We start from the raw sequence: 24,959 nt of genomic DNA, 5'->3' as shown, positions 1-24,959 counted from the left end.
GCCTTCTTTGATTGCAGAGAGAAAGCATGCCCTCAACCTCTCTCATCCTCCATTCCTTGACCCTTTGCTACTGTGTTCTTTCCTCCTCTTGCCCTGCACCATGCCTAAATCTGTGCTTTTGCTGCAGTGCCTCATAACTTCTTATCTCTGCCATCTTAACTGCAAATCATTCTGTCATGCCCTCCAACAGAAGAGCTTCCTTCTCTGGAATGTCTTTTCCAAGTTGCTCTCTGTGTGTGTTCTGCATAGCATGCCATCACTAATGTTCTTGTAGCCTCCTGGGATGCTGCATAAAGAAAAATTGTTCTCTGATTTGGATTATGAGTTATTTGGAATCAGTATTTTGTCATTAACCTAGTGTTTCTTGGCTGTTTATTTCCCGGCACAGACCATAAATTGGTATGACTGTGGTTTAGATCACTCCACACTGAAAGGAACAAAGTTCTGGTTTGGGTGTTTGCAGAGCAAGGGAAATGTGAACACTCTATACTGGTTAAGTCCACGAACTGCTGCCTAGGAATGCTGAGCTTCATTCTGCTCTTTGTTGCTCATGACATTGGGGTAAACCACTTTGCACCTGGACTTGTGGGAGTTACATTGACCAGACTGTTTATATTCAAGGTTGGTTCTATACTCAGATTTTGTTGGTGCGAGCTTTTGTTACATCAATAAAAACTTCTCCAGCAAGGCCAGTCGTCTCTATGGAAGTAAGGTCAGCCAAACCATGTACTAGAATAGAAATGGGGTTTTAGCATTCTAGGGCAAGACTTGCAAATATTAAAATCTAGTCTGGATACGTACAACCTTCGTGTGACTTGATAACTCATAAAAGCTTCCTTTCCTTCTGGCCTAGGCAGTCCAGGATTCATGCAGTGTCAAAAATGCCAGTCATTGAGTTTGTACTGATTTCACCTCTGATTGGAACAGCTTCTGCTGTCGCTTTCCTCACATTCACGAAGTCCCCTTTTTTGCTTAGGCTGCCTGCGTCCCTGTGATGCTCAGCAATGGATGGGAGTTGCCATTCTCTGAAGTGATTAATTGGAACCAAGCTGCCGTCATAGGCGATGAGAGATTGTTATTACAGGTAAGGAAGGGGCTGTGGCCTTCAACACATCAGCAGATTATTGCTGCCCCCGTCCAAACTTTCAAAGAAGATGAATCCAAAAGGTCAGCTCTATAAAAGAAATTTTATCAGGAGAAAATTACCTGTGTCATGGTGAATATGAAGTCATTTAATATGACATTGTTCACTTTCCAACAAAATCTCCCCAGGTCCCCAGAATATATTCTGAAAAGAAGTTGCAGGTAAAGAATGGGAGCTTTGATTTTCAAGAAGAAGTGGATCTCCACCCCTTTCAATAACCAGAATTTTTAGAAATATTACCAGAGAGTGTTTATTCTACCCTACTGTTTCATATTCTTTTCCTCTGTTTCTGCACTTGCCTTCAGATTAATTTTCAGAAAGAGAGAGGTCTCTAGGGCTTGTTCTTGTAATTAGTGTTATCGTTCCTCAAATGATCCAGTCTGGGTGTCTGAGCGAGTGTTATCTTTAGGATGTATATTTAAATGAGCAGCCCCTAATAAAAGTTTGAATTGCTCAAGAGCTGCCTAGGGAGGGGGATACGATACTCACAGAAAAATCTGAGGGCAGGAATGATCATGTATTATTTTTTTTTAAATTACTAAGGATTTCTAAAGCCCTTTGTATATTCATATTTTAGGATCAACACAAGTTGCCGTGCTCTTTTCTCCTAAAATTATAGAACTTTAATGTTTTTCTTTTATTGTACCATACACTTTATCTTTGAATTACCACAAATATTTGTAGAATTTTTTTTGATGTCTTTGCCCTTTTAGTTTTTGGATATTCATTAAATTGAGTTTCTAAGTCTGTGTGTGTGTATGTGTATGTGTGTGTGTTTGTGTTTTTTGAGATGGAGTCTCACTCTGTCGCCCAGGCTGGAGTGCAGTGGTGTGATCTCTGCTCACTGCAACCTCTGCCTCCCAGGTTCAAGCGATTCTCCTGCCTCAGCCTCCTGAGGAGCTGGGAATACAGGTGCACACCACCACGCCTGGCTAATTTTTGTATTTGTAGTAGAGATGGGATTTCACCATGTTGGTCATGCTGTTCTCGAACTTCTAACCTCAGGTGATTCACCCATCTCAGCCCCCCAAAGTGCTGGAATTACAGGTGTGAGCCACCGCGCCTGGCCTCTTAAGTCTGTTGTTGATTCTCCTTCTGTGCTGCTGCCCAGTCTGCTAGCTGACTGCTGAAGTAATACAGCACTTTCCCTAAAATAACAAATGAACTAACTGTAACTGAGAGACCCATGGGTTAAGCAAACTAAAGTGACCACAGCTCCTGAAACATTACTTCTGTCTGGCACTCAGTTTGTGATCTCCATAGTCCCTATTATCTCAGAAACAAAGGAGGAATGTGACAGAATCTGTTTTTGGGGGAATAAGTTATTCTGCCCTGAATACAACTTAATTTCTTAGGTGTTCATTGAGAAAGGGGTCTGGAGTTTTTGTGAAAGGGCCACTTTTATGCCAATGATTTCCCACTGTGATTCCTTAAGGAAAAGAAGTCCTTGCAGAAACACTGAGGAAGAGTTTTCCCCATGCAGAGATAGTGTATGCTAAAATCATTTATTCATGAAAAGCCAAACAAGAGTGATGCATATTGTGCTTGTCCATGTAGCCTTTTTTCTTCCTTTTTCAAATGTTATTTTAAAAATAATACATGATCATTAAAAGAAATTTGAGAAATAAAGGGAATAAAAAACACCACCCATAATTTTCCTTTTATATACCAATGCTCCCATGAATTTGATGTGAACAAATTGAAAGTTTGTCTTTGGTATGGAGCACATTTTAGGATACTTAATTGTGGTTGTGCAGTTTCTTTTTTTTTTTCTTTTTTTTTTTTTTTTGAGATGGAGTCTCGCTCTGTCACTCAAGCTGGAGTGCCATGGCATGATCTCAGCTCACTGCAACCTCCACCTCCCGGGTTTAAGCGATTCTTCTGCCTCAGCCTCCCTAGTAGCTGGGATTCCAAGTGCCTGCCACCACACTCAGCTAATTTTTGTATTTTTAGTAGAGATGGTGTTTCACCATGTTGGCCAGGCTGGTCTTGAACTCCTGACCTCGTGATCCACCTGCCTCAGCCTCCCAAAGTGCTGGGATTACAGGCGTGAGCCAGCGCGCCCAGCCACTTGTCCAGTTTCTACCATTTCACCAAACTTGATGGGCATTTCACCTTCTGAAGCAACTTTTTGGCTTGACTCTAAAGATTTTGATTTTTGTCACCCCCACCCACCCAGACTTGCTGGTGTTTTTCCCCTCTCATATTCAGTCTGTCTTTGCACAGCTGCCTCCATATTGAGCAGCAACTGTGTACTATCATTAACAATGGTTTTAAAGAGTTGGCACCCAGCCCAAATGTCTGCTCTGGGAAATGTTTTTTTGTTATGTTACAATTTTTTATTTCCTGTTTTAGAACAGCTGGGATGTTTTTATTTGCATATATTCTTGTCATCATGTCACCAAGAGAGCTTAATGTGACTTTCTTGTATCTATTCTGGTGCATTCCATTTGTTTTGCTACCATACATGACCTTTTATTAAGACTTCATTGAGCTCGGCAACTTCCAAAACAATCCAGCCAAATTGGAATTAATTTATCACTTTCCCATACCTGTCTCTCAGGACAAGCAGATTAATAACCAATAGCCAAATGCCATTAAAACTTGGAACTCTGTCTTTTCAATCAATTGGAGTTGTCTTCCAGAGCACTTTGCAGAGTGCTGTCAGACACTTGTATCATATCACAAGCCGGTAGAATACATTGCACTTGATGTAGTAAGATGAAGATGCATGTTATTTAAGAGAGGGGAACAGCATTGGTAGGTGAGTCTGTGATATTCCTTTTCTCCTTTCATAACCACAGCAGACTTAATTTTCTGGAGACTATATAGCAATGACAGCTTTAGGCATTTTTCTTTTCTTTTCTTTTCTTTTTTTTTTTTTAAGACAGTCTTGCTCTGTCACCCAGGCTGGAGTGCAGCGGTGCAATCTCAGCTCACTGCAACTTCCGCCTCCCAGTTCAAGCAATTCTTCTGCCTCAGCCTTCCGAGTAGCTGGGCCTATAGGTGCGCACCACCATGCCCAGCTAATTTTTGTATTTTTAGTAGAGATGGGGTTTCACCATATTGGCCAGGCCGGTCTTGAACTCCTGAACTCGTGATCCGCCTGCCTCGGCCTTCCAAAGTGCTGGGATTACAGGCTGAGCCACCGCGCCCGGCCTTAGGCATTTTTCTAATAGACTGTTTCCTTGTGGCTACGATAAAACAGTGATGCCAACCTATATAACTCTTAGCAGTTACCTCTTGACATTTAGAAGAGGGTATGATTATGAAAATTGAACAGGATAATTTTTTTCTAATCTTTCTTTGGCCATCTAGGTAACTTTCTCAGTGAGTAACTAAAAATAAGTTTCCTTGCACTGATAAAGGTTCTATGATATAAATGATTTGTCTACCTTCTCAAAGAATGTTTTATTTCCATTTGACCTTGGGCTCTGATTACAGGCTAATGTTTGCCTGCCAGTATTTCTCCTTTACATGTTGCCTCTGTTTTTTCAGTGTTGCAAATCCAGGTATACACTTTGGGACACAGATTTAGTATCTGGTTTTGGACATTGTCAAACCGAGTGAGCTTTTCCTTCTGTTCTTACTGTGAAGCTATTTTATTGCTCCTCCTAAGGGGAGTGCTGAATTAAAAAATGTGCTACCACTTCCTTCCCCTCCAATGGAAACTCTGTTACAGTCTTAGTCAAATGCCATGGGTAACTTTCCTATTAAAGCAGCTAACGGAGCATTTCTCCTTCTTGCTCAGACTCCCATATCTGTCGGATTAGTCATATGTTATGGAGGCAAGCATGCAGAAAGAGGTGAGCACAAAAGGGCAATTGCTAATCACAAGGAATCTTCCCTAAAGACTATAGACTCCGTAAATGAAATAGACCTTGAACTGTAGGTGAAAATAGGGAACAAGCCCAGAAAACTTACCAGACTCAGGAAGTACATTTCAGAGCTCCAGACCCAAGTAGGTTCCCTTGCAAACATTAAGCAATTGATCCAACTTTTAATAGCATCACCCTGATACCAATAATGATAATAGTAGTGATGTTACATTAATTAAGTTTTCCATGTTTTAGGCACTGTGCTAAGCACTTATATAATCATCATTAAAACCTTAGTACTTTATCCCCACTTTATAAGTAAAGAAGTGGAGTCTTTGAGAAATCAGCTAACTCATTCAAGAAAGCACAGGTAGTAAATGCTACTAGAGGCAACACTCCTTCCTTGATCTTTCTGACTTCTGTGCCCCTGTGCCTGACCATTCAGTTATACTACCATTACAAATAATGACGTCCCTGTGGTGGCTTCAGATGGTTATATTCACCTCCTATTTCTTAATAACTACTGTATAAAATCCACTCTGCTAACCTGAAAATGTGTAGCAGGATAACAAGATATAGGTCCTTCCTTTAAAATTGTATACCCTGGAAGAGAGCAGTGATGGCTAATCATATATGAACAATTGAGAGATCCAGTTAGACTTGGGTAAAGGCTGAAGGCAGAAAGAGAGATATAGGGAGCAGAAAGGCTCAAAGGTGAGGTAGAAGGTATGTGCACATAAAAGTGACTGACCCTAGCTCCAGATTGGATGGGAAGGCTCATAGACATTCTCTAAAAAGTCCTTTTATAGATATTTTATAGTTCCTGGGGTGACCAATCATAGAAATGCTTGGGAGATAAAGTCTTCTGGCCTTTCCCCAAGACCTATAGTTACCCCTCTATAAAATTTGGTTGTTCATGTGCAAGGTCAAGGATTTCTGGAAACAGCAATTGTGACTATAGACTAACCTAAGCAACTGATAAGGTGCTACTGAATCTTAGAGGTGAACTGTAACTTTCATACATCAAAGGCCATTGGGGTGGATTCCCAGTAAGTGCTCTTTGCAGCTGACACTTCCTAAGGTCATTTCAACTTAGGAATTGATGATTTTTAGTAGATCTATATGCTAGAAGCCAAATGCTATGAAGAATAAAAGCCTAACCCAGTTGGGTTATTTTGATCGAGTGCATCTCTTTGTTTTACAGTTATAATTCCTATGTGTTCACCTTGTGTTACAGATTCCTTCTACAATCAGGTCTATTCATCAGGATAAAATCCTAGCACTTAGACAGCAGACACAATTCTTGTGGGAGGCTTATTTTTCTTCAGTTGAGAAGATTGTATTAACTACACTAGAGGTAAGTGAGACCACTTGGCTCTTGGGCTTGAATAATGGTCCTTTATACACTTCTCTCAGCCTTCTGTTTTGCTATTAGGGATGTGTGATTGGTCCAGTGGGGCAAAACCAGATTCCTGTACTTGGATATATTGGTTAACCTCTTTTACCTGCTTTGCCATGGCCAAGAAAATACTCTCATTCCTGACAAACTCCACAAAGGAAAACCTACATGGGGAGAAATTATACTTATTGACACAGAGATTGACTCTGTCTTACATCATTTCAGGGATATGTGGGTCATGACTGTCTTGTCATTTACACTCAATGGCATCCTTCGAAGACATATTTCTGGAGTTCATTTAGAAAAAAATATTTAATGGCTTGGCACAGCAGCTCACTCCTGTAATGTCAGCACTTTGAGAAGCTGAGGCAGGTGCATCACCTGAGTTCAGGAGTTCAAGACCTGGCCAACATGGTGAAACCTCGTCTCTACTAAAAATACAAAAAATTAGCCAGGCATGGTGGCACATGCTTGTAATCCCAGCTACTCGGGAGGCTGAGGCAGGAGAATATCTTGAACCTGGGAGGTGGAGGTTGCAGTCAGCTGAGATTGCACCATTATACTCCAGCCTGGGCAACAAGAGCAAAACTCCACCTCAAAAAAAAAAAAAAAAAAAAAAAGAAAAATATATATAATGGCCAAGTAAGGGCAAATCCTCTACCATTCTAAAAATATGAGTAGTTTTCTGGGCACCACAGTCCAATGGCATTGGGGGACAGCAGAATTCTCAAGACTTAGGCAAGCCAGCCAACCAGCATCAATGTGGCAAAGTTGTGTTAAGAGGAGAATCATGATCATACCCATGTGGCACAGAAAGTGTTAAATTTGTGAAAGCAGAAAATCTTTTAGGCAGATGGGCGCCCATCCTCAAGTTGCTTTTTTTTTAAGGCAGGACGGAAAAAGAAAAAGGAAGCATGGAGATGATTAAAACCTTTGGAAATAGAGCAGATAGCATTGGCCTGAGGCTACACCAAAGTAGCACAAAGAGCTAGGAAAAGATTCAGGAAACTGCACACGCATGCATTACAGGCTTGAAGAAAGGAGAGCAGAGATCTTCGTTGAGGTGATTCTGAGGTGTCCCAAAATGAGGTGGGGGCATTGTGGCCTTCCTTTTGGAGAATTCACTCTGGAAGAGTGATGACTGCTCTAAAAGCTAATGTAATATGGAACCTACACTGAGAAGTCTGAGTAATACCAAGAAACTGAAATCACCCTACTTGGTCCACATCGCTGTTTTCTTGCCATCCTGACTATCAGAGCCAGTGCTGGTCATGCTCCAGGCACACCAGGGCATTTATCCACCCCATGCTGAGCTTGGGCTCCTGCTCCCACCCTAGGGCGAGCTCTGGTCAGTGTCCTCTTAGGCATAGTGCGTATTTTTTTCATCCTGGAACTGGGTAAAAGGGGCTGTTTAAGACTCAGGCCCATTCCCATGAAGGGGACAGGATCATAATGACTTCCAAGGGCTTCCTTCCTGCAAGCAAACTTTTATCCCTCCAAAAGCAGTCTCCTCAATTAAAATCAATTGAGTTGTTACCTCTGTTCACAGTAGCTAATAGAGTTACCCTTTGCTTTTTTAATCCTGTCCTCCATCTAAGATCCTTCCTAGGCCCTTCTTAAAGAATGTTGAATGTTATTGTTTCTCCCTTTTTGGAGTGCAGAGTGCCTTTCTTTTTTTTTTTTAGACAGGATCTCACTCTGTCACCAGGCTGGAATGACCTTAAGCAATCCTCCCACCTCAGTCTTCTGAGTATCTGGGACCATGGGTGCGAGCTACTGTGCCTGGCTAATTTTTCATTTTTTGTGGAGACAAGGTCTCGTTATGTTGCCCAGAGTGGTCTTGAACTCCTGGCTCAGGCAGTCCTCCTGCCTCGACTACCCAAATTGGTGGGATTAAAGGAGTTATTATTAAAGAAGTATACATTCATTTTAGAAACTAATAGAAAACACTTAAAGCATAAAATATAAAATAATTCATTCCTGTAAAACCACTATTGATATATATATCCCCACAAACATATATATTCATTTTTATATGTAAATTTAAAATTTGTTGTACTTTTAATTTTAAAAAGGAGTCTTTATATACTTGCATTATAACCTGTTTTTCTGCTTAATAATGTTAATATTTTCTCATGTTATTACATTTTTTCTCCATTTAATGACTATATGATATTCCATTTATGATATCATCTAATTATTAAATTAATCCCCAATTTGGGTAGATTCCAGTTGTTTCTGGCTTTTTTTCTTTATGTACATCATTGCAGTAAATCATCTCAAGGTCAAATTATTGTGCAGATTCAATATTGCTTCCTTAGGATAAATTCCTTGAATTTGAAGTCCGTTTCAAATAATATGCCAAATGTTAAGATTTTTTTTTTTCTTTTTTTTTTGAGACAGAGTCTCACCCTGTCCCCCAGGCTGGAGTACAGTGGCACCATCTCAGCTCATGCAACCTCCACCTCCCAGGTTCAAGCATTTCTGAGGCCTCAGCCTCCCAAGTAGCTAGGATTACAAGCATGCGCCATGGAGATGGGGTTTCACCATGTTGGCCAGGCTGCTCTCCAACCCCTGACCTCAAGTGATCTGCCTGCCTCAGCCTCCCAAAGTGCTGGGATTACAGGCATGAGCCACCATGCCCAGCCCCAATACATTTCTTTCTTCAGTGTTTTCTCATGACGTTTTTATGTATCTTTGGGTTGTTTCTGGCCTTTCAATTCTATCCTATTAGTTGTTTACCTCTAATACATCCAGAGCACATTCCAGTGTTTTAATTTTTTTTACTCTATTATGAATCCTATTGTGAACTTCTGTTTACTTAAACCAATATGCCATTATTTACTATTAATGTTCTTTTTATTTTTTGTAGATAACTATATCTTTATCTAAGCAATGACTTTCTACACGTATCTTAAACTACATCTCTATTTCTTTAGGATGGAATCCCTGAAGTGATTTTAATGAGCCAAAGAGCCTAGGCATTTCTAAGGCTTATAATGTATTTTGCCAAATTATTATCCAAAAACATTATATCCACCTAGAATCTCACAAGCTGTCTGGGCGTGACTCTCTTTTGCTGTGCTCTTGTCAGTCTTACAGATCCATAATTAAAACACACACATCTATCACTTTGCTGATTTGCCAGATGAAAGATGGTATCTCATTAATTACATGTCTTTTGCATATGGTTTATTGCATGAATATGGTCTCTCACCTATTAAGTTAGCAGTTCTCAATTTTTCTATTGTAACAGTTGAATGTCTTACATTCATCAGAATAGGATCAAAATAAGATCAAGCTGTTTTCATCTCTGAACCTGAAAAGGCCTTTTCCCTTTGTATTTAAACCATGTATTATTATTATTTTTTTTTTAGCAACACAGTTTTGGGGTTTTTTTAAACACTAAAAACCATACACTTCATTCGAATTTATAGCAACTGTCAAATCTCTTTATATAGTTCCAAGATTGGATTGTAACAGTTTGACCTCTCAAACAAGTTGCATGACAGGTACTACCCAGTTTTCCAAAATACTTCATAACTCAGATTACCCCAGAATTCAACATAATCAAAAAATCAGGGGAAATAGAAGAAAATGCCATCCACAGATACAAATAACACAGCAAATGTGTTTATAAGAACAATTTAAGTATCATGTATCAAAGATGTGAACTTGGCTTAGAACTTAGATAATATACTTCATTTAGTCACTGCTGGAGCTACTAAGGCATGAGAATAATTCATAGTTACTCACAGTTACAGCATAGACTTGAAGATCCTGGGCTAAGGATGTTCTGTACTCAAGACTCTAGGTCTTTCTCCTTGCTTGCTATATTCTAAGCCATGGGAATGGGATTATGGGGTCTTCAGAAATTATGAGCCCTAGAGTTGTAGGTAGAGTGCTTAGACTCAGTTGAAAACAGGACATCTCATTTTCTCTTCAATGCCAGGGTCAAGTTGTTAGTACGTTTCATTGTACAGAACTCTGTCTAGGATTCTTTTAGTTTTTCCAGTTTGATTGAAATTCTCTAATGCTGCATCTTGGTAATAAGGAGCTATTTAATCAAACTAGGCTCTGTAGAGCTCAGTATTTTTGTGAAAATTGAGAAGTAACAATGAGGACAATGATAAAACACTGCAAAAACAGTGCTCCTTCATGGATTCCATTATTTGTCAGAATATTGCACAATAACCTGCACTAAGGATTGAATCATTGGAGCTTAGTCATAATCAAGATGAGTGAAAGAAAGTGCCTGAGATTATGATAATATATGAAAAAAGCCAGTGGTAGCTAGGAAGGTATATAGTTAATGGAGTTTTAATGAAGTATGCTTCATTTTCCTCCTCAGTTATCTAACCATGCACATCCGAACCATAGTATTGCTGATGCTATCATACAATGATATTTAAAAATCAATGGGATAATGGAAATAGACAACTGATCTGGCTTCAAGTGAGGTGGCATATGGTGGCATCGTGTATGTTAGGCTACAGTGCTCTGGTTAAAAGATGAAGGGCTACATAGAATGACTTTAACCTGTAACCAATTGTCCATTATTTGGAAAACAGAGGATACATAAAAAGTAAAATAAGGAGCCTGTCATTCTTCCCTTTGAATTCACATCAATTAGAAATATTGTCCTCATCGAGGGGGCCATCTAGGACCATAACAAAAAAAGTCTTGTATTATCTGTTTGTGTGTGTGTGTGTGTGTATTGATTTTGTTTATAGCCGAAGAAGCATCCAACCTCTAATGTGATGTCTTCTTCCACCACAATAAAGAGTAAGCACTAAGTGCCATGAAAAGATTCTGGGAGCTATCCAGGATAGTGATAGGAAGAATTGCAGACGGAAAAAAAATGATCTTTCTATATGGTGAAATGAAATCCATATTTCTTTGTGCTTTTAGAAGGCAAGTTGATATAAACCTTTTAGAAAGACACTTGGCAATACTAATGAATAGCCTTAAAAGTATTTATACCCTTTGACAAGGTCCTACAGAATCAATTCTGGTCTGAGCGGTGGCTCACACCTGTAGTCCCAACACTTTGGGAGGCCGGGGAGAAAGGATTGCTTGAGCTCAGGAGTTTGAGACCAGCCTGAGCAACATAATGAGACCTTATCTCTACAAAAAATAAAAATAAAAAATTAGCTGGGTGTGGTGACCCTCTCCTGTGGTCCCAGCTACTCAGGAGGCTGAGGCGGGAGTATCCTTTGAGCCCAGGAGTTTGAGGCTGCACAGAGCCGTGACCACACCACTGCACTCCAGCCTGCGTAACTGAATGAGACCCTGTCTCAAAAAAAAAAAAAAAAAAAAAAGAAAAAGAAAGAAAAAGAAGAAGAGGAAGAATCAATCCTAAATGTGGAAAATTTTATTCGTAAATATGTTCATTGCTTTGCATGGAAAAAATTGCTAAACTGGTCATTAAGAATAATGAATCATGAATACTATTAATATGGAAAAATAGCTGTAATATGTAATATCTATACTATTACCACTATGTAATAAATGGAAAAACCAATGCCTAGAAAACGAACACAGGAGTGAGTTTCTTTTTAAAGGCAAAAATCAAGCCTTAAGTATAACAACTTAGGCAGCTATTCTTAAATTCTGAGACGTTGTTATAATTAATGTGGTATTTTATTGTTTTATTACAAATGAGGAAAATAATACACAAAGGTGGCAGATTGCTTGACCCAGGTTAAATTCAACATTTGCTACTGCTTTCGTACCTGTCCTATGTCTTTCTGTCAAGATCTGTTGGAAGACAGTATAAAATGTTTGTTGTTATTTCAGAAGAGTGCTATATCTTATTATCATATCTTTGAATTTTAAAAGATAACAATGTTGTGATGCCGAACCAAAAAGATAGTCTATGACAATGACAAGCATACCATCCAAAGACCTGATGGGAATGATGACCCATTTTGTGACAGCTGTGAGTTCCATGATATTTGTCTGTAGGTTCGATTTATAATGCTGTCTATTGTCAATTTATTTTCTATCTTGATATCCAAACTTATTTAAGTGACCACATCCTAAAAGGTACATAAATTTGAAAAGAAAAAAACAAAAAAAGGAGGATCTAAAGAGAAACTATAAAAAGGAAATAAATAGACAGTACGTTTGGAAAGTACAAATAATAAAAAACAGGAATAAATGTTGTACAAAGTGAAATTGCTAACCATGTAAAAAGTCCTTCACAACTATGACAATTTTCTCATAATTAATGCCAAGACAACAGCATTTTAACATATCCCTGTTGTACCACAAAAAGTAAAAATAAATATTTTCACTAGGTTCCTTAAAGTCTCCACCAAATTAGAAACCTCTATCCAGCCATATAAAATTAGCAGTTTTGATCTGGGTGAAAGATAAGATGCAGAAATCATTGAACTAAGATATTTGAGTTCTTTTGAATTTCCTCCTTACTTCCTTCCTTCTCTGTCATTAGGAAAGTAAACATAAGATTTGCAAAGATAAATGTAGCCCACTTTATTACTTATCTAGTCACCATGTGGAATGAGAGGAGGGTGTTAATAACCTTAGCAAATAATAAAACTCCATTTAAAATAGTCTGTACTTAAAATCACATTGCATTAAATGGAGACCTGGAAAATGGTGATTTGGGTCTTAAATGTCTTAAAACTTACGGCAGGATTTTTTCTTTTTTTTTTTTTTAATGTAAAAAAAATTGCTGAAAACATAAAATTCTGTACCAAGTTAATTATTTGCCAGATCATATTCTAATGAGTGGATGGTATAATTGTAAGAGTTTGAAAGTCACAGAGAGAAAGCTATAAAGTGGACTAATCACATTCAGCTGACAAATGATTCGGGATGGGAGGATGTTTGACCCTAAATGTAGAATTTAATGATCTGCAAGGTCCCAAAGTCCAAAGAAACTAATGAACTAGCTTGGCTATTATTAGTCTTCCTATGCCATGGTTCTTGTCCTATTATGTAGGATGTTTTAAGCAATTGTTAACTCACTACTTTTCAAGATGAAATATAGAAAAACTCCAGTAACCAGCACCCAAAGTCCTCCAATTGACTTTGAAAGGAAAATGAAATATGACAAGCATACACATCTACCTCTTGAATTAAAGGAACAGCTGAAAACCTCAATAGCTTCTAGAATGTGTCATGTCTTGAATATGCTTTCCGTTCAGCATCTACAGGTCTACATTGACCTCTCTTGTTCTCTGAGAACAGATCTTCTTGATAGGGGCCTGGAACCTGTCTTAGTTCTTAGAAGTTTAACCATCAGGGAAAGACTAACTGCTCCACACAGTCTATTTTGGAATGAGCATGGACTCATTATTATACAAAGACAAGATAGAATTTATGGTTTAACTGAAGTTTAATTAGGAAATTTGATTGGCTATAATTCATATGTTTCTCTCACTCTTTTTCATTGCTCCATTACTCTCTCTGTCTTGCAGACATTTTTTTCCGGAGAATTAAAGTGGGAGGGAGGGTAGAGTCACTACTCTGACTGCCACCATCTTTCGAATTTGGATTGAGCATCATCCTTTCCAAATATCATCAGGATCTCATCCTCACTGTGTGCTATGTTTTATTTTCTAGATTATTCAGGACAGAATATTCAAGCACATATCACGTAACAGTTTAATATGGAACAAACATCCTGGAGGATTGTTCGTACTACCACAGTATTCATCTTATCTGGGAGATTTTCCTTACTACTATGCTAATTTAGGTAAGTGAATTTCCTCCAGGGAGTTGCCCTTGTTTACCCTGAAGATGTCATACAGAACTAAAGGCCTTTATTCTTCTACTCTAATGGGGTCCATCTAACACCCTGCATTGAAGATTGCTTTTTCTAGAGCCTTGTTATAAGTGACATATCAAGTTCAAAAACAGAGCAGAGCATTGCAAAATGGAAAAAAAGAAAAACTTCTTATCTGTGCAGCTCTACTTCATATTTAGTAGAGTTATTTCTTTTTGAGAAATAGGCTCCCCAAATTATGGATCATTTTGAACATGGCAATGGGTTAGCTATCATTTTAAGCCTCATCATATATAAAATGGAGAGCTCTCCCCAATTTTTTTTTTCACAATCCCAATATCTCTATTCCATACCAAAGAAAAACTGAATAAGAGGAAAGGAGAAATAACTAAGAATGTGTGACAAGCACAAATTTATTCATTTTTCCAAGGTTTATTATGCTCCTTTTATGTGCTATGCTAATGTATTGCTGGGTACTAGAAATAAAAAGTCAAATAAGATACAATCTCTGCTTTCAAGTGGTTTTCAGTCTAATCACAGTAGGGAAAAGGGAATGGCGGAGGGATAAATCTCTACCACCGGCTACTGTTATTGCCTTAAACATTTATGTATTTGGACCCCTAGTTGCTCTCATGTTAGAAACATCATGAACATTTCCCATCAGTTACAGTTCTAAACTTGAGAAAGCCTAGGACAGGAAAGCATCTTCCAAGCTGATACAGCAAAAAGACAAGATTTTCCATTCAGTGCCGTTGTTCTCCGTAACACCCTCACCCTTTTAAGTTGTACATGTTTAGTTTGAAACTGATGAGATGAAACCTAAAGAAATGCATCATGGCCTGAAGCATCAACCAGTGACAAAGCACCTTTTAATCCAAACCAAACCTGTTATGGGAACCATCTCTAATTCAGTAGATTGTTGACATTTGGGTAACAGAATTTAGAAATTGTCAGATTAAGGCACTGGTTGACAAGAATTTCTGTATATTTCTTCTACAATATTTAGATCTTCCTTTGGAGTTAGCACATTAGAGGTGTATAAATGATGCTTCTTAAACTATTGCAGGAAAATTTAAAGGCAATGACTTGTCGTTCCTGTTTAAAAGGCAATCCCTCAATCACGCTTATTCTTCTTACTCGGCAAAACTTTGAATATGTATCTAGATATTGGGAAGATTAACTTCTTTCTAACATACAATTAAAGTGCTACTGGATGATATAATTTTCTCTACAAAACCTTTGTATAATCCTATAATACACATATAGTCTGATTCTAGCCTTTATCCCATCAGTATCAAAGCGTAACTTGAATGTCCCTGCACTGTGTTGCTCGCAGTTAAGCCACTAAAGTGCCAAATTAGTGGGTCTAAACTAATGAAGTTTTAAAAGGCTCTTAACCTGTCTCTAATTTCTTAGTGAGTCCTATGGGAAAACTCCTTGGGGGGAAGCCATCTCACTTCTGTCTCTTTGGTGACAGTGGTTGTTTTGCATATCTATGATCCTTTTTAACCTAGGGCTTCAGAGCTCACAACTGGCAAAAGTCTGCCTCACATACTTTTTTTCTCAGCTATATCACTGCTACACGAAGAAGAGATTCTGGGAATATGGAGGCTTTTTCTCCAAAATAATAATGTTGGTGAGGGTGATGATAATGGTAGCTGCTGACATATATTGAGTACTTGTCATTTGTTAAGTCCTGTTCTAAGTGCTTTGTATGCATTAAGTTTTTTTTTTTTTTTTCCGTCTTAAGCAAGACGGAGTCTTGCTATGTTGCCCAGGCTGGAGTGCAGTGGCACCATCGGCACCATCTTGGCTCACTGCAACCTCTGTCTTCAGAGTTCAAGCAATTCTCCTGCTTCAGCCTCCCGAGTAACTGGGACTACAGGCAAATGCCACCATGCCCAGCTAATTTTTGTATTTTTAGTAGTGACAGAATTTCGCCATGTTGGCCAGGCCAGTCTTGAACTGCTGGTCTCAAGAGATCTGCCCGCCTCAGCCTCCCAAATTGCTGGGATCACACGTGTGAGCCACCGTGCCCAGACAAACTTACTGAATTTTCAAGATAACCCCATATTTGGCACTGTTACTATCAGGTCTGTTTCCCAGCTGTGGAAACACAGAGGGTTAAGTAATCTTTCCAAGGTCCCCCCACCAGTAAGTGGTAGATCTGGGATTCAGACCTAGACAGTCAGGCCCTGGATGCTCTTCCTTTCACCTTTTTTCCCACTAGCTAGTTATTTGGAATACGATTAGTCAGGTAGAACCCTTTCATTACATAATTAAAAATCAGACACATGCAAATACCGTGGGAGAGACAGCACATGAAGGGTGGTGAGTGTTGTGTGTATTTGGACACTGGGTACCTAAAAAGCCAAAGGGACATCACAGAAACATCACCAAGAGGGGCAAAGGATGTCAAAGCAAGAACCTAGAAGTGGACATTGATCTGGAATTTATTGAGGTCTCTAGACTCAGGCAGTAGCTAACCAGCAGCTTTTCATCTTGTTTCTGTCCTGTCAGGACATAAGAAGCAAAGGAGAAATCATCCAGGAGGGAACATTTGCTCCAGCATGAGGCAGCGGAGCAAGGAAGAGTAATTTTCTAAGTCTTGCTTTCCAGTGCTTCATTAGGCTGTACTCTCCTTTTTATTTCAGGTTTAAAGCCCCCCTCCAAATTCACTGCAGTCATCCATGCGGTGACCCCCCTGGTCTCTCAGTCCCAGCCAGTGTTGAAGCTTCTCGTGGCTGCAGCCAAGTCCCAGTATTGTGCCCAGGTGAGTGGGAAGTTGACAGAGAAGCCCCTGCCTGCTCCAGCTCCAGACCAGAGACTCCTCCCTCCTTACCTGTTATCCCCTGGGCTCCCCGGGCTCCCCGGGACTCCTCTAACATCATACCCTGCTACTCCCTTTCATTCATCCTGCCTCGTTACACCCTTTTCATCCACTTAGAAATTCTTGGAAGTGAAATCTGCACAGGGAAGGGATGGGTTACAGAGAGACCTTAGCACTGGTATAGAGTTAAAAAGTATATATACATACACCAACATAGTCTCTAAAGAAGATACAAGCACATGATTTTGTTTTTAAATGTCAAAATGATAAAGTAACATCCAAAAAGCCTCTGGGAGGACCCAGACAACTAAGCTTCAATAGAAGAAGCAGACTTGTTGGTGTCATGAAGTGTCAACTTTTCTTTTCATAGCAACTATGACTAATTATAAAATTGGGAGCAGACGATTATGCCTATGGTAACAATATTTTCCAAATCAGTGTTCCTCCCATATTGAACGGTGGTTTTTCTGATTTGTGAATTAGTTTATACAAGAAGGTTTACAAACAAGGAAAGAATTCAATAAGGACGTATGCATTTTTGAACTAAATGCCTTTATTGGAAATTATAAAGTCACATAAAATCAGCAACCATTCTAGAGCATGCAAAACATGAGCTCATCTTAGTTCTAGCTTGAATTTTTTTATTTCTCCCACATTGCCTGGTGTAGTGCAAGTTCAGAGCAGATGTTCAGATGCTCAGTATACATTTTTATTTAATTTGATCAGAGTTGTTATCTCACACACCATCATAAGATATCAGAATTTAGGAAACCACTTTATTAAGCTCCAGCCACCGAAATTCTTTTTCCTGCAGCTTTCCCCTATTCCCGGACACAGTTGGTTTTGTTTGTTTGTTTGTTTGTTTGTTTGCTCTTTCTGTCCTCTCTCCAGTTGTTGGGGTGATAATGTTCTGAGGTTGTGTGGGAATGGACTCACTTTAAAACTCAGTTTTGATGTCTGCCGTTTTGTCTTGCTGAGATTTCCAGCTCCTCTTTCTCTTTCTGTCTCTGAGAAGAGGCTTTGGGTTGGAGGCGTACATAAATACATCCTACCCCAGCCATCTAATGAGCCCCATCCCTTTCAGATCATAGTTCTATGGAATTGTGACAAGCCCCTACCAGCCAAACACCGCTGGCCTGCCACTGCTGTGCCTGTCATCGTCATTGAAGGAGAGAGCAAGGTAAGACTCGAAGGGGACCTATATGTGGAACCACTGTGGAGCCTTGGTTTCTCCATGGGGCACTTTGGGTCTTGGCCCTAGATATCTTCTCCCTGTTCCTGGATTATTTTTTCTAAAACTGTACTTTTCTCAGAATATTCTCAGCTTTGACCGCAATAGGCTTTCAAATCAGGGAAACCTGGGTCTTGATACCAACTCTTTTATAGCTTTGTGACCTTGTGTGTATACTTAACCTCTATGAGCCTCAGTTTCCTCATCTACAAAGTGGAAACAATAATATATACCTTGTAGGGTTGCTGTTAGGATTAAATAAAGTCAGGAGCTGGCAATAGTTATCTTTCTGTAAATGACAAGGATGAAGATAAAGCTGATGGTGGTGGTGATGGTTTGCTTGGCTGATTAATCTGAATGAGCTATGTCTATCAGAATGGTGTTTCTTTCTCCCATTCACTTTAAAAAGGACATTTTCACCTTAATTTTGTTTGGCATCTGCCTGTAAAGATTCTCATGAGTGCTACATAGCCGGCCTCTCTTCTGTTCTCCAGTTCACTTTGCCTAGAGCTGAACTATCTTTCTGATCATCTCCCGGCCTTTTTCTCCATTTGCTAGTGCTTCCAATTAACATTTGAGGCCATGTGTGACCTGGCCCTAGCCAGCCTTCCAATCTTTTCTCTCCTTGCTTTCCCCTACAGACCCTGCCCCCTACTACATTTGATCATTTATAATTAGCTGAATTGCGCTGTGTCTCTTCCTACCTCTAATTTTGACTTTGCCATTTGTAAGTCTTGACCACCCCTCAACTCATCATCTCTGCTTGTCAACATTCCCATATATTCTTTAAGCCCCCGTTTGCATGCTACCTCCTCCTTGAAATTTCTTCTACTAAAGAGCAGCTAGCTCTTTTTTCTCTAGCTTCTGCTTGTTACTTATAGATCTTACGCATTGTGAAGGAAATAGTCACTACTAAATGAAATTGAGATTGGTGAAGCCATCTAAAAAACTTTCCTCGTCAGTCCCCAAGGGGTCAGGTCATAAGAGAGTGGCTCACACCTTTGCGCCAGAATGACAAAATCAGTTTATTAGGCTGAACCATTTGATATCATCATCAACTCACCAAAAGTGGCAATTTCATATGGTTTGACATAATGCAATTGTAACTGTCACAAGGACAAGATGATCAGTGCATTATCTATTCAGTTCCATTTTTGAGTGCCTACTGTGTGCTGAGCTCCTTGTAACAGGCTTGGAACACAGTGGGGAATGTGACAAATATAGCCATGGCTCTCATAAGGCTGGAGTCAAACAACCTGTTTGTTAGAGAGCTGCTTGGTAAGCATTTAATGAGAAAAGGTGGATGTTGGAATAATCACATGCCTCTCTCACAAATCAATCTCACCATAAGCACAGTTTCATGCAGGCCCTTATATCCATCTCCCCCATAGAATAGCCCATCATAGGAATGGCAGTGTTCCAATTCCAATGCCTGAAGCCATGAACAGTGCTCAGAGGCAGGCAGTTAATGTTGAACTTTGGGATTCTTTGTTTTGTATGCTTCCATGGGTCAAGGAGACCAGCTCTGCTTCTGGTGGATAATGTCTTTCTTTGGATATGTCAGGATATTCAGACACAATCCAGTCTGTCTGGGAGCCATTCTGATTTCTTTAGGTAGTATAGCATTTTCATGCTCTGACTCACTGATTGATTTTATATTTTCATTCTCAGTGAGAAGAAACTCCCCGTTTCTTTATTTATAAAATGGTGGTGATAATAATAGTACCTTTCTCGTGGGCTTTATCAGATGTCTCTTACAAGATGCCTCAGATCCTCCCAGCTGCATCTATATTCAGGCCCCTGGCATTTGTTCAGTCCTTGCCTCCACCTTGGGCACTGAATCCAGTGGGCTGGGTGCTTCCTATGTCTTTTCCCTGACTCTCAGTGCCCTGGGATTGCACCTCAGAGTGAAGCGTTTGCACTTAAGTCTTGCTTCAGGCTCAGTATTCTAGAAAACCTGGGCTATGACGTGGGCCCATTTTGAGGGTTAAATAAGATCATTCCATATCAGGTGCTCAGTCCTATGCATATTATACATGCACCAAGGGTTCAATAAATGTTAGCTCCTCTTCTGGGAGGCATCATAACCTTATGATTTGTATTATGGGCTCTAAAGTCAAAATTACTTTTGTGTGACTTAAAGCAAGTTGCTAATCCTCTGTGTCTTGATGCCCCCTTTCAATAAATGGAAAGAGTCATAATATGTAACTAATAAGGTAGCCAAAAAGATCAGATTATATGAGATACATAAATAAATGTACTGAGAAGTGTGGGCGCACTGTGGATACTCAATAAATCTTAACTATTATTGTGTTTTATATAATTATTTGTGTACATTTCTTATGTACCCCCCTCCCCGCCCCACACACACACACTACAAGACAGCAAACTTCTTGAGTCTTGGTCACTTCCTAGGCATGTTTGTTAATTTTTTTTTTTTTTTTTTTTTTGAGGCAGAGTTTCGCTCTTGTTGCCTGTCCAGGCTGGAGTGCAATGGCATGATATCGGCTCACTGCAACCTCCGCCTCCTGGGTTCAAGCGATTCTCCTGCCTCAGCCTCCTCAGTAGCTGGAACTACAGGCATGCGCCACCAAGCCTGGCTAATTGTGTTTTTAGTAGAGAGGGGGTTTCTCCATGTTAGTCAGGCTGGTCTCGAACTCCCAAACTCAGGTGATCCACCGCCTCGGCCTCCCAAAGTGCTGGGGTTACAGGCGGGAGCCACCGTACCTGGCCAAAATGTTTGTTCGTTTTAAAGGAGTTGGGCTTTCACATGGTAGCTAAATATTTCTTAAATGAACTAACAAGGAAAACCCAGTTCACTCAGGTTTAACTTTGTAAATACGTTGGTTTCTCTCATGCTAATCCATTTAAGAAGGTCGCTGAGGCAATGTGTTTGAAAAAAGCCTCTCATTTCTGCATGAGAATTCAAAAATGGATGGCTTATGGGCTTTTTACTTCTGTTGATGAAACAGGTTCAGAAAAAAAGGCAACAGATCCTTTTAAGGCCTGTGGTTGGGCAGATGATGAGGAAGAAGCCCTACATCTTCCTCATTCTCCATTTTAAAATCTCTATCTCCATGAATTTAGAAGCAATATGTTTGCTGCTTTGGCTGAAAAATTCTGTTTTGAATTTATAGGCGTTGTCTTTGCAGTTTTCCCCTGTGGGCTTAACAAGGGAAAGGTCAGGGCAGTGCTAAGCTGGCAGCTAATGGTTTCTGCGTTAGTCAGTGGACATGTAAACAGTATCAGGAGGATTGCTTCAGGCTGAGAATTCTGAGCACTGTGTCTATGAGGTTGCTGATCACTTTGTGTTTTATTTCAAAAGCCTGAGAAAGAAAACAACAACAACAACAAAAAACTTGACCCAGTTGACAGATGTGTAGGAGCAACCCCTGAAGCCATGTGTACAGCTATGTCCCTTGAGCTCTCGGAGATGAGTTAGAGTGGCCACTGTCCATGCATTAAAGTCCTAGGTGCTCTGGTAGCTTCGCCGGCAAAGAAACCGAGTTTGAGATGAGGCCTGCAGATGAGCTGGCTCCTAGGGGTACTCAGATTTGGGGAGACTGCAGCTCTGGCAGCTGGCTAGGTACCTCCCTTTTCCTCTTTCCCTTTGTCTGCAGTGTTAAGTTGCTTCTTTCCCTGGCCTTTGTCTCTTCAAAGTTGATGGCAGCTGTGAATTCAGAGAGGATGTCATCATCCTTACTATAACTTCTGGAAGAAGGTGGTGAGCATATGATTGGCATATGTGTTCCTAAATTCACTTTTGAGGTCCTTTCCATTCAGATACAGCCCGATGGCCAAGGTGCTCTATAGAGTCACACCATCTGGGGGAAAATCCTGGGTCCGTTTTGGGCAAGATACTTAACCTGTGTATCTCAGTTTCCCTCCCTGTAAAATGGGGTTGTTATAAAGATGAAACACGATGATATATATGAAGGACTTGGAACATATCCTGGCACACAGTAAATGTTCAAAAAATGTTATTCTTATGGTGTCAGCATTCTTATGGTTAGTTCCTCTATGGTACATTCAACACAAAGGTTTAAGCTGTGACTATCACAGGGTAACCTCTCCACCCTCAATTTTTCCAGCTGATGCCATAATCTCCAAAGCCCCCACCACACACACATACACACACACCACTGTGTGTGCACACGTAGACCACCTTTCCTTATTCCAGAACTGCCCAAACTTTATGCATACACCACCTTCACAATTTTTCTAAATCCATGGATCATATGTGCTATTATTTAATATTTTTTCTTCTTCTTCTCCTTCTCCTCCTTCTCCTCCTTCTCCTCCTTCTTCTCCTTCTTCTCCTTCTTCTTTCTTCTCCTCCTTCCTCCTTCTTCTTTCTTCTTCTTCTCTTTTTTTTTTTTTTCTGAGACAGAGTCTCACTCTGTCACCCAGGCTGGAGTGCTGTGGCATCATCTCAGCTCACTGTAACCTCTGCCTCCCAGGTTCAAGTGATTCTCCTGCCTCAGCCTCCCAAGTAGCTAGGACCACAGGCATGCACCACCACACCTGGCTAATTTTTGTATTTTTAGTAGAGTCAGGGTTTCACCATGTTGGTCAGGCTGGTCTTGAACTCCTGGCCTCAAGTGATCCACCCACCTCAGCCTCCCAAAATGCTGGGATTACAGTCATGAGCCACCACGCCTGGCCTAATATATTTCTTTAAATCAGTATACTTCTCATTTTAATGAAGTTATTTGTAACTTTAATATTACCTTTGATTGCTGTAGCTGCTAATATATGTGTATATATTTTTTCTAATCTGTGCTAATATATATTTTAATTTGTAAATGTTTGAAATTTGTAAAAGCAGCACTTTCTACAGTGATCTGCTCTCCCCGTGGTTTGTGTCCACACTTGGAATCACTTCTCCATCCATTGACTCTTTCGGTTGGGAAGAGTGGGTGTCAGGATGCAGGTTCTCTGCTCAGTGCCTCTGCATCTGCCAAGTCTTGTCTTTAATACTTCATTACTATCTATACCTGGTGAATTCTTTCTGCCCATCAGGGTCCTGCTTAAATGTCACTTCTTCTATGAGGCCTTCATCTGCTCTTCCAGACAGCTAGTTGCTCCATCCTGTGGTCTCCTGGCATTTTTTGTATCAAACAAAGACTGGTCATCTGCTTCTTGGTCTCCTCTACAGACCATGAACTCTTCAAAGACAGGGAACATGTCTGATTTATCTTTGTACCCTCTTTGACGAGCAAGATGTCTGCTACGCAGTAGGTGCCCAATAATTGTTGAACAAATACATCTGCATTGATGGGAAATGAGATTCCTTCGGTGTTGAGGGGTGACATGATAGTAGCGCATTCTTTATGCAGGTGAGGATGGGAGAATTGTCCTGAAAACAAGACTCTGAAGTTACCTCTTTCCCTCATTCCCTCCCCACTGCCTCCTTCTACTTCCTCCCAGGTTATGAGCAGCCGTTTTCTGCCCTACGACAACATCATCACAGACGCCGTGCTCAGCCTTGACGAGGACACGGTGCTTTCAACAACAGAGGTAAGAACCCATGCCTGAGGCGCAGCAGGTGGGCTGTTCAGGCAGCCACCTCATGTTGCACGATGCTAATGCTTCTTTTAGCCGTGCCTTGGCAGAAGTTGAAAACATTTTTCAAAACTTCCTACAGCGCTGGTTTTAATCAGCCCGATTCCTGTTAGCACCTTGCTGCCACCTGGCACTCTGAGGCGGGCATCTCCCCTTCGTTGTCTCTGCTAATTGGCTCCTCATTTGCATAACTGGGCCTCACCCCTCCTCCCAGGCCTGCCCTCCTTTTTTGTTTTTAAACAGCACAGTTGTGAGCAGGTGCGCAGAACTGAGGGGAAGGGGGAGGGTGCGTGTTCTGCATTAGGTTGAAACCATGCTTTCCAGAGGAGATAATCCCATTCCTCTCCACGTATCCTATTGCCTCAGTTAGGAGACTCTATATGGAGCTCTAAAGGCAGCTTTTCTGTCTTGGTTTAAAGAGCTCATTTTCTTTCACCTATACAAGAGCAAACGGTTTCACTTTAAGGTTGTGATGGAGATTCCTATTTCAGATGTTCAGGTAGTTGTGCCAAAAATAAGATTGCCTAAAGAATGTGGATGGAGGAGAGAGAGAGGAGGAAAGATAGATATGGTAGAAAACCAATTTTTACAACTCGAATGAGTATTGATCTCTGAAACCTTCCTTTAAACCATGCAGGGGACCAAAGACAGCTATATAAAAATGGAGTATATGAGAAATACATTATTAATGGCAACTACTAAAAAGCATGGAGACGTAACTACTTACGCCTTTCCCCTCCCTGTCTTTTTTCCTTTTTGTTCACAATCATTTTCCTTTTAATGTAAACATCAGTGTAACCTGCATTTTCCTGGACACCAATCTAGTTCTAATGGCCTGCTGCCCACAGAGCCAGGACTCAATGTTGGCCTAGGTGAACTCAGTGTCTCCTTGAAATTCCACAGATGCGGCCTGGCGCGGTGACTCACGCCTGTAATCCCAGCACTTTGGGAGGCTGAGGCGGGCAGACCACAAGGTCAGGAGTTTGTGACCAGCCTGGCCAATATGGTGAAACCCTATCTGTACTAAAAATACAAAAATTAGCCAGGCGTGGTCTGGGCGCCTGTAGTCCCAGCTACTCGGGAAGCTGAGGCAGGAGAATCGCTTGAACCTAAGAGGCAGAGGTTTACAGTGAGCTGACATCGTACCATTGCACTCCAGCCTGGGTGACACAGCAAGACTCCATCTCAAAAAAAAAAAAAAAAAATTCCATAGATG

The 24,959-nt window shown here is 40.4% G+C and overlaps 1 protein-coding gene across 1 annotated transcript in view; it reads left to right on the top strand.

Annotated features, from left to right (window-relative positions):
* The window catches only part of EXT1 (exostosin glycosyltransferase 1), a 314,323-nt gene that overhangs the window by 277,114 nt on the left and 12,250 nt on the right, over positions 1 to 24,959 (top strand). Inside the window, exons 3-8 of the mRNA XM_001141496.8 lie at positions 977 to 1,084; positions 6,200 to 6,319; positions 13,955 to 14,087; positions 16,772 to 16,890; positions 18,032 to 18,127; positions 23,609 to 23,698. Of these exons, the coding sequence (XP_001141496.1) occupies positions 977 to 1,084; positions 6,200 to 6,319; positions 13,955 to 14,087; positions 16,772 to 16,890; positions 18,032 to 18,127; positions 23,609 to 23,698 (666 nt within the window). The remainder of the gene's footprint in view (positions 1 to 976; positions 1,085 to 6,199; positions 6,320 to 13,954; positions 14,088 to 16,771; positions 16,891 to 18,031; positions 18,128 to 23,608; positions 23,699 to 24,959) is intronic.

The sequence above is a fragment of the Pan troglodytes genome, chromosome 7, assembly GCF_028858775.2.
Source record: "Pan troglodytes isolate AG18354 chromosome 7, NHGRI_mPanTro3-v2.0_pri, whole genome shotgun sequence".
In the NCBI taxonomy this organism is placed as follows: Eukaryota; Metazoa; Chordata; class Mammalia; order Primates; family Hominidae; genus Pan; species Pan troglodytes.
This window is presented reverse-complemented; position numbering and strand designations above follow the sequence as displayed.